Source organism: Lycorma delicatula, chromosome 2 (assembly GCF_047948215.1).
Source record: "Lycorma delicatula isolate Av1 chromosome 2, ASM4794821v1, whole genome shotgun sequence".
Lineage (NCBI taxonomy): Eukaryota > Metazoa > Arthropoda > Insecta > Hemiptera > Fulgoridae > Lycorma > Lycorma delicatula.
In genome coordinates, this window is record NC_134456.1 from 184,436 (window position 1) to 201,812 (window position 17,377).

The following is a 17,377-nucleotide window of genomic DNA, read 5'->3' on the forward strand; positions in this document are numbered from 1 at the left end:
ACAAATTGTTGGGGATGTAGGATGTAGAGGGTATACTGAAATGAAACGACTAGCACTAGATAGGGAATCTTGGAGAGCTGCATCAAACCAGTCAAATGACTGAAGACAAAAAAAAAAAAATTATTATATAATGCTTATTTTATTAAGTTTTAAGTGTGGCTAAATTGTTATGCAATTTACTGATAGTGAGAGCTGTGTGATTATTAGTTTGTTTGTTATTATAAATGCCTTTATATAGTTACAATATCAAACAACTCTGAAATTGTATAGTAATGTCAATAACTTAGAACTACTTAGAACAGAAAAACCTAAAAAAAAACTAATACCAACAGTTGACTTTTGTGGAATCCCACATCAGTCGGTATATAATTGTATAATTATATCAAATAACAAAAACAAAAAAGAAATAAAATTTAGAAAACAAACCCCAGGATTAATAGCATCTATTAAAAAGAAGTAGAAAATTGTTTTTACAATCTGTGTTTAAGTGTAAAGTAGGGATACGTATTTACTTAAATTAACATAACACATTATTATCTTTTTTGTTTTAGTATTCTTTTAGTTAATTTTCAGTACAATAAAAAATTGGTAGTTAAATACCTGAAAAATACCATGAAATAAATAACATAATAAATTTAAATAAATAGTTGATTTATTAGCAGTTAACATTTTTAAAACACAGTTATTCAGCACAATGTATCAGCTATTTATAAATAATTTACATTAGACAAAAACTTAACAATTACAAAATTATTAAATTGCTAAAATTTAAGTTATGCCACTTACTACATAAATACTACTTTTTAAGCATAAAAACAGGTACGAGTAACATTAAAAGTTTAAATTTATCTGATAATTGATACTGTTGGGTATTTCTGTTGAGCTCTTGCGATTAGACTTGTCAAACTTTCCAGTAGTTAATAATATTAAAAAGCGTTTCTGATAGGATTCTTTCAGTGGTATATTGAGATCCAAAGCTGATTTTACTACAGCAGAACATCTTTTTAAATTGTTTTGTGAATCTGTAAAATAAGTATAAGTATTTTAAAATTTAAAAAAATATGTGTCAGTCTTAACAGGCTGTTGTATTAAAGTATAGAGGCAGTAAAAATCGGGTCACTAATTTTTAAGTCAAATGAGTCTTTTCTAACTCAGAGCTACTTTACAATAGTGTATTCATAACTAGTGTCAACTTAAAAAATTTTTTAAATATTATATGTGTTTAAATGTGTAATAAAACAGTAATAATTAATAATGTTATCAAGGAGAAATTTTATTTTATTTTTCACGCACCTGTACACTTTTTACTAGTTTTAAAAAAAAACATTGTTAGGAAGAAGGTTAATTACTAGTTAAAAAGATTGTAGGTGACCTAATGAGATTTAATTCCCTCTTGAAACTGACATAACCATGACCAAATTAACAAGAACCCCATGCCAAGCTTAATAAGGAAAGTGAAAATCGAAGTGGTTTTCTCACCATCTTCTTTACTGAGCCAGTTTGACTATAAAGTGAACATTATTATTAGAGAAATAACTCAGAACTGTAGGTTCTTAAATGTGCTCTACATATGTAAAAACAATGTACTCCTGGTGAGAGATAATGCATTACATTATCTTGATAGAAAAAAAATTTAATAAAACTCACAAAATTTACAGTGAGAAACTGCTCTTTATTTTTATTCTATCAACATTTTTCTACAGATAAAAAATAAATGCTTAATGAAATCAAATAATTATTACTACAGCAGAAATATCTAAACTAAAAACAAAATTTCAAGGGTAATCAACAAACATCAATAAAAAAAAATACATGTTATAGACTGTATATCCCACACTATTTTTTTTATCTAGTATTATATATATATATATAATATAAATAATTTTTTTTAAAATTCAAATAATTCATCACATACTGACCAATGTGTTATTTAAAAAAAATAGATGAGTAAATAAATGAGTTAAACTTAATTTTTAAAACTAAGAATATATATTTTCTTTTTGAATACTCAAATAATTAAAAATATTGAAACTTTGTTAATCAAATTTAATATTATAACATATATAATGGGACATCAAAATTTACATATACACTTATTATATTATTCAAAATATAAAACATAATTTCAAATAAAATTTCAGAAAATTAAAGAATATTTTTATTGTAATAGATGTGTATATTATTTAATAAACTGAAGATAAGGGGTACTGCGAAAATTGTTATTGGAAATTAATAATAATGCTAAGTTACTTATTTAATTACTGTTTTGGTGGTTTATATGTTGTATTTTGTAATTTGTTTTGTATTCTGTTTTGTAATTTATATATATATATATATATATATATATATATATATATATATATATATAATATAGAAAAGTAACCTAGGAAATCTGTAGAACATTTTTGAATATAAATTTTCTTATATTAGGCAGAAATTCATGTTGAGATTACCTATGATATTAAATGTGTTATAATATTTCAAACGCATATTAAAATTGTTTAAATTAAAAAAAAAATATATTATATACATCTTTAATATGTCAAAGTAATCCTTCCCCAGCTTAATAATAGTTTAAGTGGCTATATAATTAGGATAACTAGTGTGATATATATTTATATTATTATTATGCTTTTACGTGCAACATGGGACCACTTAAGTCAATTTTAGTTAATCTTTTCTGAGAAAAGCGTGTTATTTTACTCTTCCGAGCTGCCCAGTATTTCTTCATCCGTTCAGATCATTCTACTTTTAATACTACTACTGTAATTGTGTAATAAGTACAAGGTGAATCACTAGTTATCCTAATTCTATAGCCGCTTAAACTATTATTAAGCTGGAGAAGGATTACTTTGACACAGTAAAGATGTATATATTATATATTTTTTTAAATTAAATACAATTTTAATATGCGTTTGAAATATTATAACACATTCAATGTCATAGATAACCTCAACATGAATTTCTGCCTAATATAAGAAAATTTGTATTCAAAAATGTTCTATATATGTGAGCATATATACAGCAAATATATGAGCGACTGGGAAGTTCCTGAACAGTGAAAATTTTTTAAAAGACTAACCAGGTCACATACCAATAATAATGACACCAAAGACCATTACAGTAATTGAACCATAGCAGAGTAAAATCTGTGCATAACAGTGAATGAAATCTGGTTATAAGTCATACATAAATATAATAATTATACCATACTGTTCATGATCAGCAGTTCAATAAAGAGCCTGTAACAAGAATGCCGTACCAAATGTGTGTAGATTGGGTATTCCTAGATACAACTTTCTGGAAGTGAGACCTGGATCCACTAACAAAAATTGGAAACCAAGAAAGTAAGTTATTTTATTTGCCTTATGTCCTCATCAAAATTGAAAATAACCAAAACCCTACCTAACAATCAGCAGAAAATTTATCATCATACTGATTTTGTTTTTTGATGAGCTAAAGATAATTTTGGTGTACTGTATACCCAGGAAAACAATTCCACCAGTTCAATCTACATCTCAGAAATCACTTGAATTCTGCAATCAAGCCCAAATAACATGTACTTCTGAGAAGGTTGTATTGTTGCAATACAGCCTTCCATTACTACTGTTTTTTTCCCAAGAGTGTATCTTTTACATAGAAGAACTCTTCTTAGAGTCTAATCTTTCAGGTCTAATAAGAAGAAAAGCAGATAGTGCTTAAATGGCTAAGCTTCCATTCAAACGATTTTATTTCTATCAATCCACTAATGAAGCACTGATACACTTGCACTGCTTATCAAGGACTAGACTCTTCCTCATATTTTATACATAATTTTACATAGAAAAAACATATTTTAAAATGAAATGTTACAAGAAAGTCAGATTTCATGACAAATGAAGTAGGCTAATCAAATGAAAATATACTTTTCCTTGATTACCAGTTTGGGTAACCTACATTATTATTTAGAAATTAGAATTAAATGAAAGATTACTAAATTTCTTGGTTGAAGTGAGAGATGCCTGAGCAAAATTATCATTACAATTTATTTTAATAAAAGCTGCAGTGGCAGACAATATAAATATACTAGTGAAGTTATTCTGTATACTTACAATAATAGTCAAAAAGACTATGAAGAACAGATGAATATTGATCGATGGCATTAAGTTTCAGCAACACTTCACACAGTCTATGGACAACATCAATTTTATGGCACTGCATGTAAGAAACACACCAAACAGGTACCAATGGCTTTATTACAATAATAAGTTCCTCATTATTATTCAATATTTTTTTTGCTAATTCCTGATCTGTAAACCATTCACTTTCTTGTAATGATCTCCATAAAATAGCCATGGGATAATAATTATCATATTTATCAGCTAATTGTTTAATAAAATTTGTCATTACAACCAATAAAGCTTCCCCATGCTTCATTATTACATCAGAGATGATATCATATATTATGTAATTTAGTTCATACTTTAAACTAACTGAGCAGTTCTGATATAACTGTTCTAAAATATCAAGAGATTCAGAAAAATTTCCTCAATACAATAACATTTGAGCGGTGTAGTGTTTAAAACCACAGTACTTCTTAAACTCATTTGCATACAAACACTTATGGTATGACTGCATTAATTCCAAACCTTCTTTTTCTCCTAATTTTGCAAATAATTTTGTTAAGTATAACATAAATCCATACAGTAAACAGTATGATCTTTCTTTACATAGTTTAATACAAGTAACAGTATTATTTACATTGTGAACCTTTAAAGAATCTATTATTTTGGAAACAAGTTGTTCTTTTGTACAATGATCAGGCAATTCCAATATTTGACAAGGGTTGGTAAAAATATTGATTAAATTTGTTTTGTTTAATGATACTTTGAAAATAAATTCATTAAATTTATTGCAATTTTCTTGAACTAAATTTTCCGTATAAATATCCAAAACATCGTAGTTTAGAACGTTTCTTGAACTACTTTTACTAGTATGTCTATGAACTAAATTAAAAAGTAATCGTAAATGGTTAAATTTACATAATCTACTACATAAAGTATTATGAGTCAATGCCATAACAATAAGTCAGTCAATAACGGTACAAAATAGTTTCGGGTACCGCATTTAAGTACAGCTTTATTTTACTTTTATACATTTTTAAAATACATGATCTATCAGAATAACTTAAGGTCGCTAGTTTCGTGTTTTAAACTTAAATTAATCTGCTGACTGACCCTCTGCAAGAAGAAAGTATTTTTGAAAAAATAAGCAAATCTAATTACAATAAGAATGAGCAAACACCGCACAACCTGCTAACGTTTTGAAAATTTCAACGTTACTCTGGAAAATTATTTGAGGTTAGTTCCAATTCTGTGATGTGCAATAGATATCGAATTATGAACTGCTTTTTTCATGCCAAATATTGACTAATGTTAATTTACTAGAATGTCTTAGTTTTTCTTCTATTTTTAAACTTTATTCATCTTTTCGGATGTGGAGGAATGTAGAATTTTATTTTAAAGTATTAATTTTTTTTTTAGTAAGTAATTTTTTTCATTTACAAAATAATAATTGGAAGTTCGATAGTAATGATTTAGTTCGAAGAGCTATCGATAGTGTTGAAGTTTAAAGTTGTATCGTAGTCGTGATTTGCAGTCTTACAAAACGAAAGCTAATTCTTGTAAACTGCAGATGTGATAGTAATTGTAAAAGCTATATTATATATGTATAGGCAACCAACGTAAATAATATGTTAAAATGTGTTCATAGTTGGGTTACGGTTGCGAAGTAAGATTGTGCAATTTAGCTGTCTTTTGTTTAAATCGCGATGGGAGGCCCAAAGCGTACTAAAAAAGATTTCGGTTAGTATTTGTGTTTTTTGATAACCTAGAACTTTGTTAGATATATAATTTTGAATTTGCAGAAATTGAAGGTGGAGAATTTACTTTGTGAAATTTCAAGCTTTGCACATAATTTTCCTTTCAGTAGAAAATATCTTGTATGTTTAAAAACTTTTCCTATTACGAAAAATTATTTAGTTAGTGTAACAAAATTCTTGAATCAATAATTACTTGTGGAATTCTGTTGATCATATGATTGATGATAATACTTTTATAATTCTACGTTACTGTTTTTATTTTTTATCTGATTTTATTTTACAGATAAAAGATCCAAGAAAAAGAAGAAAGATGATGAAGATTAATATGCTGATGATCCAGTTGAAGGAAACGATGAAGGTAATTTGTTATTTTTATATATTAATATGGAATTTAAGAAAATGAGAAAACTACAAAATTGAATACAGTTTTCCAAAAAAACTTATTGTATGTGTAAACTTTTTTAACTAAAATATTTTTTTCCTTTAAATGAAAATGTAATTTAAGTACATTATATTTATACTTAATAAATTAATAATAAACATCAAAACTAGTGGCATTAAAATGGAAATTAACAGTTCGTTACAGGAAAATGAACTGAGTCTTCTAACTAAATAATTATGAGTTATTTAACTAAATAATTCTTCACCAAAAGCTCACATCATATTTACAAGAATAATGCTCATCTAGGTGGAAACCTCATTTTGCCCTTATATGAAGGGGTCATTCTTCAAAGAAATAAGACTATTGCCTGTGTGAAATTATTTTGAACTCTTGCAGTTTTTGAAATACATAAAGTGATAATGAAAATTTATACATTATCACTCTGTTTTTCAGAATCATTTTGGCCTGGGAATAATTAATTTTGTTTTCAAAGAAAATTGTTGATATATATTTTCCATTAAAAATAATGAGGTCATCGCTGACATTTCAAGTGAAAATTCTTTTATTTCACTGTAGTCGTCTTTATCCAAAACTATACACACATACCTATACTTTATTGTTTTTATGTATCATCAGAATTAAATTTAACCAAGATAAATTTACCTGGTTCAATCTTGTAATATTAATATAATTAATCCCGTCCCGGTGGTAAACATGATGTAGGAAGAACAGGTTGCAATTGTAATTAAATCAGACAGGTGACTCAATTAAATTTTTAATTTTACAAAAAAATGGACCAATTTCTGCTGAATACCAGATAATAGATCACTTTAAGGGTAGCCCTGGTTCCGGCTGAATATTACAGTATATATTAATTATTGCATAAGTGAAACACTTATTAGATTCAGGAAAGAAAATTTATGAAATAAATTTAATTAAAAAAGAAACAAGGATACCAAAATAACAAATTTATCATTTCCATGTTCACTTTTCCATTCTTCTACCTAATACTAACAGGGAATGAGAAATTTTAGATATCAGTTCCCTCTCAAACAAAGAAGACTAAACTGACTGGTATGATTATTCACCGATAATTAGAGCAGGAAACTAACAAGCAGGATGTAATGTTTTGTAATATTTTTGGGAATCAAACATAAGGTATTTTTGTATCTTGAAAATGCATGCTGACATTTGAGAGCACCTGGACAAATTTCCAGGTAAGTTTGATAAACTTTTGAATTTTTTACAATTGTGATCAATGGGAACTCGTTTATTATATTGGTTCTTAAATGATTTTGATTTTATCCTTACTTTATACCCTTCAATTTTCAGAGTATTACTCTGCGATTTGTATTAGTCAAGGTGTGGTACCACAATTTTGTAAGGGATGCATTTACCAAGTGAATAATGTTGCTTGTTAGTGCAGTATGGAATTTTTGTTATTTTAGAAGTGTAAATAATTGTAAACTAAATATTAATGAAAAAATGAATTAAATGATGTTCCTCCACCATTTGTTTGGATTACTTAGAATTTTGTATTAAAGCAGTGTATTTAGTAGCTGGCCGCAAACATGTATATAAAAAAAATTTTATTGTTTTTAAAATTAAAGATTTAATTAATTATTGACTACATATATTATATCATGTTTAAAATAATAAGTTAAATATTTTTTCAACTGATGAGGAAATTCCTCGAAAGCGCTTTTATTTATAAAAAAGAAAAACAAGATAAGGTAAGAGCTGTTATTGATTCTGTACTTTGGCGGATTGTGGTGAATTTTGTCAATGCTTTTGGTATTAATTGGTAGAGAGGAAGATATAGAAAAAAAAGAATTTGTTTTACTAAATTAATAAATATATATATGATTAAAAATAATAAAAAGATAATCATCAGAATTGATTTGCTGCCAAAAATTTTAAAGAATACTCATGTTTATTAACATGTTTTTATTTAATAAAGCTATCCAAAAATTGTAGCCAAGTGGCCCTCAGTACTATTCCACTTAGTAATGGGCTGGAAGCAGCAAGGATTTTCCATTACTTTTGTGTTTGCTCTTGCAGAATTGAAATTGTAATTTTAAGAAAACATGAGGGCTGGATTTCTGATTAAACAATCCTCATACTAGAGCTATAATATGCCATTCCAAGAACTGGTGATTTGTTTCCTACCTGCTCTACTCATTGCCATTTTTAAAAGATAGGCCTATCTTTCCTGAGCTGCACCTACTTATATAGTAGGTATAGCTTACATCCTAATGTTTTTAGAATTTATATAAACTTTATATGTACTCTATAGCTGTCTCTGATGTTTATTTTATTTTTCTTGAAAAGTAGTTCCTCATTTTTACAGCTTCATGGTTGATATATCTCTAAATGCCCTAGAGTATAAGTAATTTTAAATTACAGAGGTAATTTTTTAAGATGATTATTATTTTTTTTTTTATATGTTAAAATTTATTTATACATTTTTCAGATGGAATTCCAGATGCTGCCAAAAAGAATGCCGAAGCTAATGATAGCGGAGCACTTGAGGATGAATTTGGTGCAAAAGATTATCGATCACAGATGGTTCTTAAACCAGATCATGCATCTAGACCTTTATGAGTTGTTAGTATCAATTTCGTTTACATGTTGTATGAATTAAATATATTTATTGTATAATTATTTTTTCTTTATGTAACTTATGGCATGACTTGAAATTCCATTTAAAACAGTTCATGATGCACCTAAATAAAAATTAATTTTCATCCTTTTAGTATTTATGATTAAATCTGTTTGCTATGAAATTATGAATCATTATTTTATAAATGTTACTTATGGTAATAAATTCATGATTTTTTGGGATGTTGGTATTCACCAGCACAAATATGAAAAAAAAAAAAAATTTCTGCATACTCGTTAAATGTGTGCTTAAATACAGTCAATTATTTATTAACACCTTCAGAATTAAACCAGCACTATAAGTTTCATCAATTTCCCAAATTTTTATCTGTCTTCTTGCAAATAAAATCATTAATGGAATTTTTCAATGCATCAGTCAGAATTTTCACTCATTATCTGCTATGATAAAAATCTATAACACTTTTTCAGCCCGATTTTAACTGTCCCACATCACTAAATGTTTTCACCGTTAATATACTTTCTTCCATAGTGTTTAACATCTGTGAGTGAATTTTGGCTGGTTTTACACCTTCAGAAAATAAAAATCTTATCGCAGCACAGTGTTGGTTCTGTTTCAAGCGGAGGTAACATTGAAATAAATAAAAAAGTTATAATAATGGAACTTCTTTTCAAACAGTCAATATTTTCTATGTAAGGGATGTCAACTTGTACATCAGACTGTTTTTTTTAAGTAGTCTTTTTGCTGTTGTCATTTGTCTTTAATTATTGAATCCTTTTATTGTTGATTAAATTAAATTTTACATGTTATCTGATCTTAATACAGTTTTTACTTAGACATTTTAATTGTTTTTAAAGTTTCTTTCATTGCTCTTTTAATCTAACATAGAAATTAAAAAAACTTCAAGCTTAAATTTTGGTTAAATTTAGTAACTCATAAAGTAGATTTCATTGGATTATATTGGTTTTAATAATTGCTTATCGTATGCATACATAATTTTGGTCAGTTGTTTGTTTCAGTGAGATGGTATGGATAGGGATTTGAATAAATGAAATAGTTTTTGTTTTGAATGTTTACATATATTATTAGCCTTTAGGTTGATAATGCAATGCATGTGTTTGCTGCATTTTACACAAAACCACTATTTTGAATCGTTTTGTTAATGAATCTTCTTTTTTTTTCATTGATATTCAGGAAGTTAGGACTTATTTTAAATATAAAGAGTAATTATTTAGTGGGTATTGATAAACTTCTGCTAGTATTTTAAAAGTTGTGTGTGATCTTACAATAGTGGAAAATTTTCCTGCTGCCCTTTACATCTGCAGTTATTCCCCCGAATTAAAAAAGATTTTGAAATGTACAAAATTACAGGCCAATTTCATTGTCTGTATTTTCAAAAATATTTATAAAAATTATAAAAAATAGAATGTAAAATTTTTTGATTAGAATAATATATTGACTAACCTTTATCATTATCAACTTCTTGCATTGTCATCTACAAGGAGGGTAACTGTATCTAAATTCAGAGGTAATTAATTAAAAGCTCTTGAAAATTCTACATTAGCACTTGAAAAAGTTAACCACTGCTTGTGTTGTAAACATCTAATTTAAATATGGATAAAACTGTTGCATGTGCTCAGGTAATTGTAATATTACTAATTGTGTGAATAGAATTCCCATTAATGATAATATTTTTGTTGTATATAGTGAAACATTTCTGGGTATTTTATTAGAAGACAAATTTTCTTAGGTTGATCGAATTGATTAATTTGAAACAAAATCAAACTGGTTTCCTTTGAAGTGTTTTTAATAAAATGCTAAGTTTCTCATCGTTACTAAATATTTATTATTCTTAGGAAGTAAAATCATCTCTTGGGGATCCCTTGAAAAGTCAGAGTGTGTTTTCAAGATACAGTAAAAATGTCAGATTATTGTTTGGTGCCAATAAGTATGAATTGTTTAGAGATATTTATTAAATTGAAAATGTTTACTTATCTATGCATTTCTATTTATAAGTGTGCAGTTTTTACTAAAAAGACTAGTCACGAGACTAGTCACTTTTTCTTAAAAAATAACAATTTCCACATGTATCAAACAAAGCAACAGGACTATTTTTGTATAACTGAACATAATTCTTCAGCTTACAAGAAAAAGCCTTATTAGAAAGAGCTAATGTTGTCATTTTTAATAAATTATTGAAAAATTTAAAAGATCTCACATTATTTAAAATAAAACTGAAAAATTCTCTTTTACAGAAACAATATTAGCTTGTCATTTACTTTTTACACAAAGCCGCGTGCGAATTTGTGTAAAGCTGCTTGTATCTTTTAACCAGCAGCAGATCTCATAGGTATTTTTGGCATCTATTTATCAAGTTGTTATAACTTTGTGTTGCTGCTTTTATTGTTATAAAACAAAACATATTTTTAGGTGCACATATTTGACACGGCTACAAAGAAGAAGCAAAGGAAAATACAAGACTAAAACCTTAAATTTATGGATCGAATCATTTGCATTTATACAAAACTCAAATGGCTTCCGACTTGCCTTATTTGTCAAGAATAATTGGCACATAACAAGAAATCAAATTTGGAGAGACACGTTACAACTGAACACTCATCATTTGGCAGTAAATATCCTGCCGGTGGTGCGAGGAAGAAAGCAGTTGAGGAACTGAATTAAATACAAAACTTGATTTTTCTTGACTCTTCTGAAAAATATAAAGTTCTGGATTTAATTATTGTGTGCAATCTTCCCACAGTGTTAATATTGCAAGCTTTATTGTTAGTCAAGAGATTGCTAAGAGAGGCGAACCATACACAGACGGTGAACACATTAAAAGTTGTTTTATAAATGTATCCAAGAGCTGTTCTGGATTTTAAGAATAAGGCAAATTTTCTTAAAGAAATTAAAGACTTACTGCTGCCTGCTAAAACAGTAAAAGACAGAACAGTCAAAATGTCTTCAGCAAATCAAAGATGTTGAATTGTTTCAGCTTTATCAATAGCTGTTGATGACAAATCTTGTGACATAAATGACAGTGCAAGTTTCAATTTTTGGACGATTTATTTCATGTGTGGGTCCTAAAGAAGAACTTTTAGGTTTATTGCTGCTGAAAGGTCAAACATATGGCGACGATGAACATGATATTGCAAATGGTATCATTGAATATGTGCAGAAACATCATATTCCACTCGATAAAATTGTTTCAGTTTCAACTGATGGGGCAAAAAGTATGACCAGAGTGAGAAAAGGTTTTGTTTCTATTTTGAAGGAAAAAATTAATCACAAGATACTTGTTTACCATTGCATCATTCAGTAACAAGCACTTTGTGCACAGACTTTTCCAGAAGGAATTTGCAATGTTATGAAATTAGTGATCAAGGTTGTCAAACCAATTGTAGTTAAAGCTCTTTATTATCGCTAATTTAAAGAATTTTTAGTTGAAGTGGAGAGTGAATACGCAGATCTTTTGCTGCATAATAAGGTACGTTGGCTTTCAAGAGGAAACATTTTAAAACGTTTCGCTTCCTTATTAGAAATTAAAGCATTTCTCCTTGAAAAGGATGTTGACTATCCTGAACTAATGGATGTTCAGGAGATCCAAAAATTTTACGGTAGATGTTATGTCTCATCTAAATAATCTTAATTGTAAACCACTCTCTCTTTTCCCTGTTTAGCCTCCGGTAACCACCATTCAGATAATACTTCAGAGGATGAATGAGGATGATATGCATGAGTGTAAATGAAGTGTAGTCTTGTACATTCTCAGTTCGTCTATTCCTGAGATGTGTGGTTAATTGAAACCCAACCACCAAAGAACACTGGTATCCACGATCCATTATTCAAATCCGTGTTAAAATAACTGGCTTTACTAGGACTTGAACGCTGGAACTCTCGGCTTCCAAATCAGCTGATTTGGGAAGATGCGTTCACCACTAGGCCAACCCGGTGGGTTTAATTGTAAACCACTGGGGAAAGGAAACACAACTTTTTCAATATAGAAAGAAGTTATTTCATTAGAAAAAAATTATCACTTTTGCTTAAGATTTTGAAAGAGAAACATTATTCATTTTCCAAGCCTGCTGAAACGTCGTCAAGAAAATAACTCTCTAACTGACATGTGCAATTTCAAAACAATTTTAAGTATGAGGAAGCTTTTCTGTGGAGGTTTCAGGAATTCAGAAATAGCGTAGCGTGCGTAGACATTAGCCTTTGTTAAAAACTTCTTGATCTGACGTAACAGAATTGAATTTTTCTCCATTTAATGTTGACATTGGTGCTTTTGAAATGCAATTACTGGAATTAATAAACAAAGAATTATAGAGCACTAAATTTAATGTCTTAATGCTGATGTTGAAAAATTTGAGAAAAATAAATGTGATCTTAGTTTATAGCAAAAGTGATCTGCTTTGAAAGACCTGGAGAAGGAAGACATGATAATTTTCAACCCCTGGAATAGTATTCCTGATTCATATGATCAGTTAAAAAAAAACTAGCATTTGCTGGTCTTTACTCTTTGGCTCTACATATTCATGCGAACAATCTTTTTCAAGAGTGAATGAACCTTATCAAAAATAAATTAAGAAATCGTTTTATTGATGAGAACCTGGAATCCTGCTTGAAATTAAAAATGACATACAAACCTGGTATATCCAAATGTTCTAAAGAATGCAAGGTCATTGTTCACATTAAATGTGTGTTGTAATAGTTTTATTTTAATGTAAAGAATTTTTTTTTTTGTCAATAAATAAGATTATTATTATATCTGGTTTTATTTAATGTTAGTAGCTAGTTTAAACTGACTCCTAAAAACATGCTTCAAAAGAAATTTGGCTCTCAAAAGAAATCTAAATCATTGTACACTGATCTTTGGCTCTTTTGACTAATAAGTTTGCTGACTACTGATTCAGGCATATACTTGATAGTTTTTTTTTTGTCCACTTAATAGCAAACCTATCCTTTCCTGATGTCATATAAAATATTACATGTATTTATTTAATGTATTTAGTTAATGATCAGATAAAAGATATATTTATTTTAGAGTTAACTGGAAATCATTTATGAATTTAGAGATAGTAACACTATATGGTTTTAATAATGTATTTGTAAATTTCTTTTTCTATTAAATGTGGTTGATTTCAAAATGTTACAGGCCCCAAATGGTCATATATTTTTAGAGTCATTTTCACCAGTTTATAAACACGCTCATGACTTCCTTATTGCTATTTCAGAGCCTGTCTGCCGACCAGAATTTATACATGAGGTATTTGTATACTAATACATATTAATAATAGTTATTTATTGGAATGCTGTTGGAGAGACCTGACAATAATTATAATTATTATAGTTATTAAAATTATCAGATATTATAATTCATATTGTTTATGATTTATCCTGTTTGGGAGAAAAATTGATGTTTTAAATAATCTTTATTTATGAAAACAAAAGCTTCTTTTACCTTTTTCTTTTTATCTATATTAATACTACATTTTAATTATTTATTTGTTTTGTTTTATTTTATAATTTGTTACATTGGTTTTTATTGATTTTATAATTTTTTTCATTGGTTTTTTTATTGACATCAATTCTACTGTGTGTGGAGACAGATTCTCCTCCAGAAAGAGGTAATTTATTGTTTTACATTACCTGACCCAGTCTTTATTTTGGTTGAAATACATTTAATGTTTCTGAGAACGTATATGACAGAGTTGCTTTTTTTATAATTATATTATTCATTGTTCAACAGGAACTGGCTGAACAAAAAGTAGTTAAATCTGTAAAATAAAATATGAAAATTAAAAAAAAATACCTGTTTACAGATGTAAAACTTTTTTTTTACTTCCTTGTATGAAATAAAGGAAGTATTGTGATCGTGAAAAATTCCACATTTCAACGGAAATATCCGTTTTGACTATACTTGAATCCATTTTGATTAGTTTCATCGTGATGTCTGTATATACATACATATGTATCTTGCATAACTCGAAAACAATTAGCCGTAGGATCTAGAACTTTTGAATTTAGAACTGTTGTAACATCTACTTGTTCGCCTCCCCTTTTGATTGCAATTGAATGAACCAAGAGTGTCCAGAAAAGCTCAAAATCCAAAAAAAATGTTGGATTATGGACTTTTTCTTAACTGCAGTAATAAGCCCTCATTGAGAGCTTTTCAATGATGTATCATAAGTGATACTTATTTTAATTGGTTCCAGAGTTATAGCCAAATTAAATTTTAATTAATGAAATTGAATCTTATAAGGGGAAGGCACATCAGTTTGAATCAGAGACCTCATATCCTTTTTTTAACTCTTTATTTTTTAATTTAAATATATTGATTTATTAATAATTATTAACCTCTGATTGTAAAAAAAAATTACGTTAAATAATAATTGAAAAATAACAATAAAAAAAATATGAAAAAATATCAGAAGTTATTAATGAAATAAAATTAAGTTATATGCCTATGATCACTCATACTGGCCTTGGGCCAGACAGTCCAACTACTATTACTTCTCAGCAGGTCACCTGTCACCAAAGTTGTGTGGATGTAACTTTCCTCCTGCTTGCAAGAGAAAGTTGGTGGTTCTGTATTGTTAATCAAGTACAGGTTCCTGGTGTCCACAAACTGTTCGAGACCAGCACCTCTGGAGTTAGTGAGTGGTGATCCCCAGTTGGAAGACTTGGTGTTAGTGTCCAGAGCAATCAGCACTCTGGTGCATGGGAGACCGACCAGAATCCTGCCCAACTTCACCAGCAAGTCATCGATACTCCATCCAAGCTGGAAGTATCCTGACACTAGCATGATATCAAGCGTACTCCTCGTGATTCACACGACGGTGAATTGCTCATCAAACCAATGGGGCATCCAAAAGACACCCAACGAATCTGAGCTGACTATGATTGCAGAGAGTGGCCGTCTCCCATGAGAATGAATAAAATCCACCCCGTGGAAGCTGACCACTCTATCTTCGACTGTGTATGGCTCCTGGACCCAGAGGACCTCAAGGTTTTACTCCTTAAGGATCCTCATAGCTTCACTTGTGGCTGCCAGGGAATGATGCAGATTCAACGGCCCCAGGTGCAAGTGTTCAACATGGTGAGGTCTGCCTTCAAAGGCTTCCCCTAATTCAGGCGTTGCTATAAGCTGTATTCTTTACAGCTCTCATATGAGCAATCTTATGTGCCCTGCACTGCATACCCCAGATCCGGTGTCCAGCATCAAAGCCTTTCACTGCAGTACAGGCGGGGCAGTGGCAGGTGCTGTCTTGGCAGGGCGATTGGCTGCTGTGTGCCTCGAAAGAGCACAGTGACTACACATCTTGGACTGCAGTAGAGAGAGGTGTGACCAAAGTCTTTATCTGTAGCTACTTTGAATTAATAAATATTGTTAATAATTATCCATGTTCTTTTAATTCTCCTGGACGTGAGTTTTTTGGCCCTTTAAATAATTATTGTTGTTGTTTTTTATGTAGATAGATAAGCCGTATGTCTATATTTCAGTACAAGGTGTACTCGACGAGCTATTGATAGATTAGCAAAAAGTAAGTCATATTATTTTTTCATTATAAATTTTCCTGGCCCAAAAAACGTGAAAGTGAAATATCAAATTATCAGCCATACTGTGCATTTTTATAACAACTTTTTCATATTTACAAACAAATAGTACAACTTATACATTGCAGTTGATAAAAAAATTAAATTGCATTTTAAGTTAGTAAAAATCTGTTTTGAGAAAGAGTCGGAAAATCAAATGTTTTAGGTACCGCATGTACGGAATGCTGCTATCAAAAATTGGGTCTGGAAATTTATTTTCTTCATGAGCCTATATCTCGAAAACTTAATAAGTGATTTAAAAAATAATATATTCTACTTATTTACCCATACTTCGCTGGAATGCACCTTATACTGAAACACAATGTATAAACATAGTATGCATTTCACACCCCTTCTTCCCCCTTAGACTACGCCTATGACAACAAAAGTCGATCGTGACACACTTTTAAGATAAAAAGTCGGTCTTATATACAGAAAAGTTGGCCACTGTCATACACCAGTATGTGCGGCCTATGCTCAGCCAGGAACTGAGCCTTCAGCCCGTTCTGTAGAATGTCGGCCTCCAGCAGCTGCTTCACCTGCTGCTCAAACGACTTCCAAGATTACGCTGTGTTCCCTTGTTTTCGTGACCCAGGAGACTTGGGTCCAGAACCTTTTTAAGAGTTAGCTTTGTCACTGTCAATGAAGCCCCTGGACAAGTTTAATCGGGACTACCTTGACAGTGGCTCGCTTAATTTTTGTCGTTGGTGCCTGAACTGGCGGCGGTGGACCAACTCATTTAGGTGCAGGTGCTCCAGCAACTGAGGTGAAGGAGACAGGCTTTTTTACTTTCTCCTCCATCCGTTTAATAGACTTCTGCAGTTCACCCATTGCTTCACCCGTCACTAGTTTGAAACCCCGAACTCCCTTCCCAACCCGGTCAACGTTCCCTGATAACTGTGAAACGACTGAATCCAGG

The 17,377-nt window shown here is 29.6% G+C and overlaps 1 protein-coding gene and 1 pseudogene across 1 annotated transcript; one reads left to right on the forward strand and one right to left on the reverse strand.

The window, feature by feature from the left end:
- Window positions 1-634: 634 nt before the first annotated feature.
- Window positions 635-5,467, reverse strand: LOC142320398 (uncharacterized). The gene is made up of 2 exons (XM_075358098.1): window positions 4,092-5,467; window positions 635-1,022 (listed from the first exon to the last, which is right to left on the reverse strand). Exons 1-2 carry the CDS (start codon window positions 4,414-4,416, stop codon window positions 832-834), a joined length of 516 nt encoding a protein of 171 aa, XP_075214213.1. The 5' UTR covers window positions 4,417-5,467; the 3' UTR covers window positions 635-831.
- Window positions 5,468-5,583: 116 nt separating this feature from the next.
- LOC142320400 (general transcription and DNA repair factor IIH helicase/translocase subunit XPB-like) overlaps window positions 5,584-17,377 on the forward strand; it is a 46,568-nt pseudogene continuing 34,774 nt past the window's right edge.

Excerpts from the sequence above, each read along its gene's own strand:
- LOC142320398 (XM_075358098.1), bottom strand. The coding sequence starts at position 4,416 with ATGAAGCATGGGGAAGCTTTATTGGTTGTAATGACAAATTTTATTAAA. Across the intron at positions 1,023-4,091 it reads TAGTCTTTTTGACTATTATT|ATTCACAAAACAATTTAAAA; the intron begins GTAAGTATACAG and ends CTTATTTTACAG.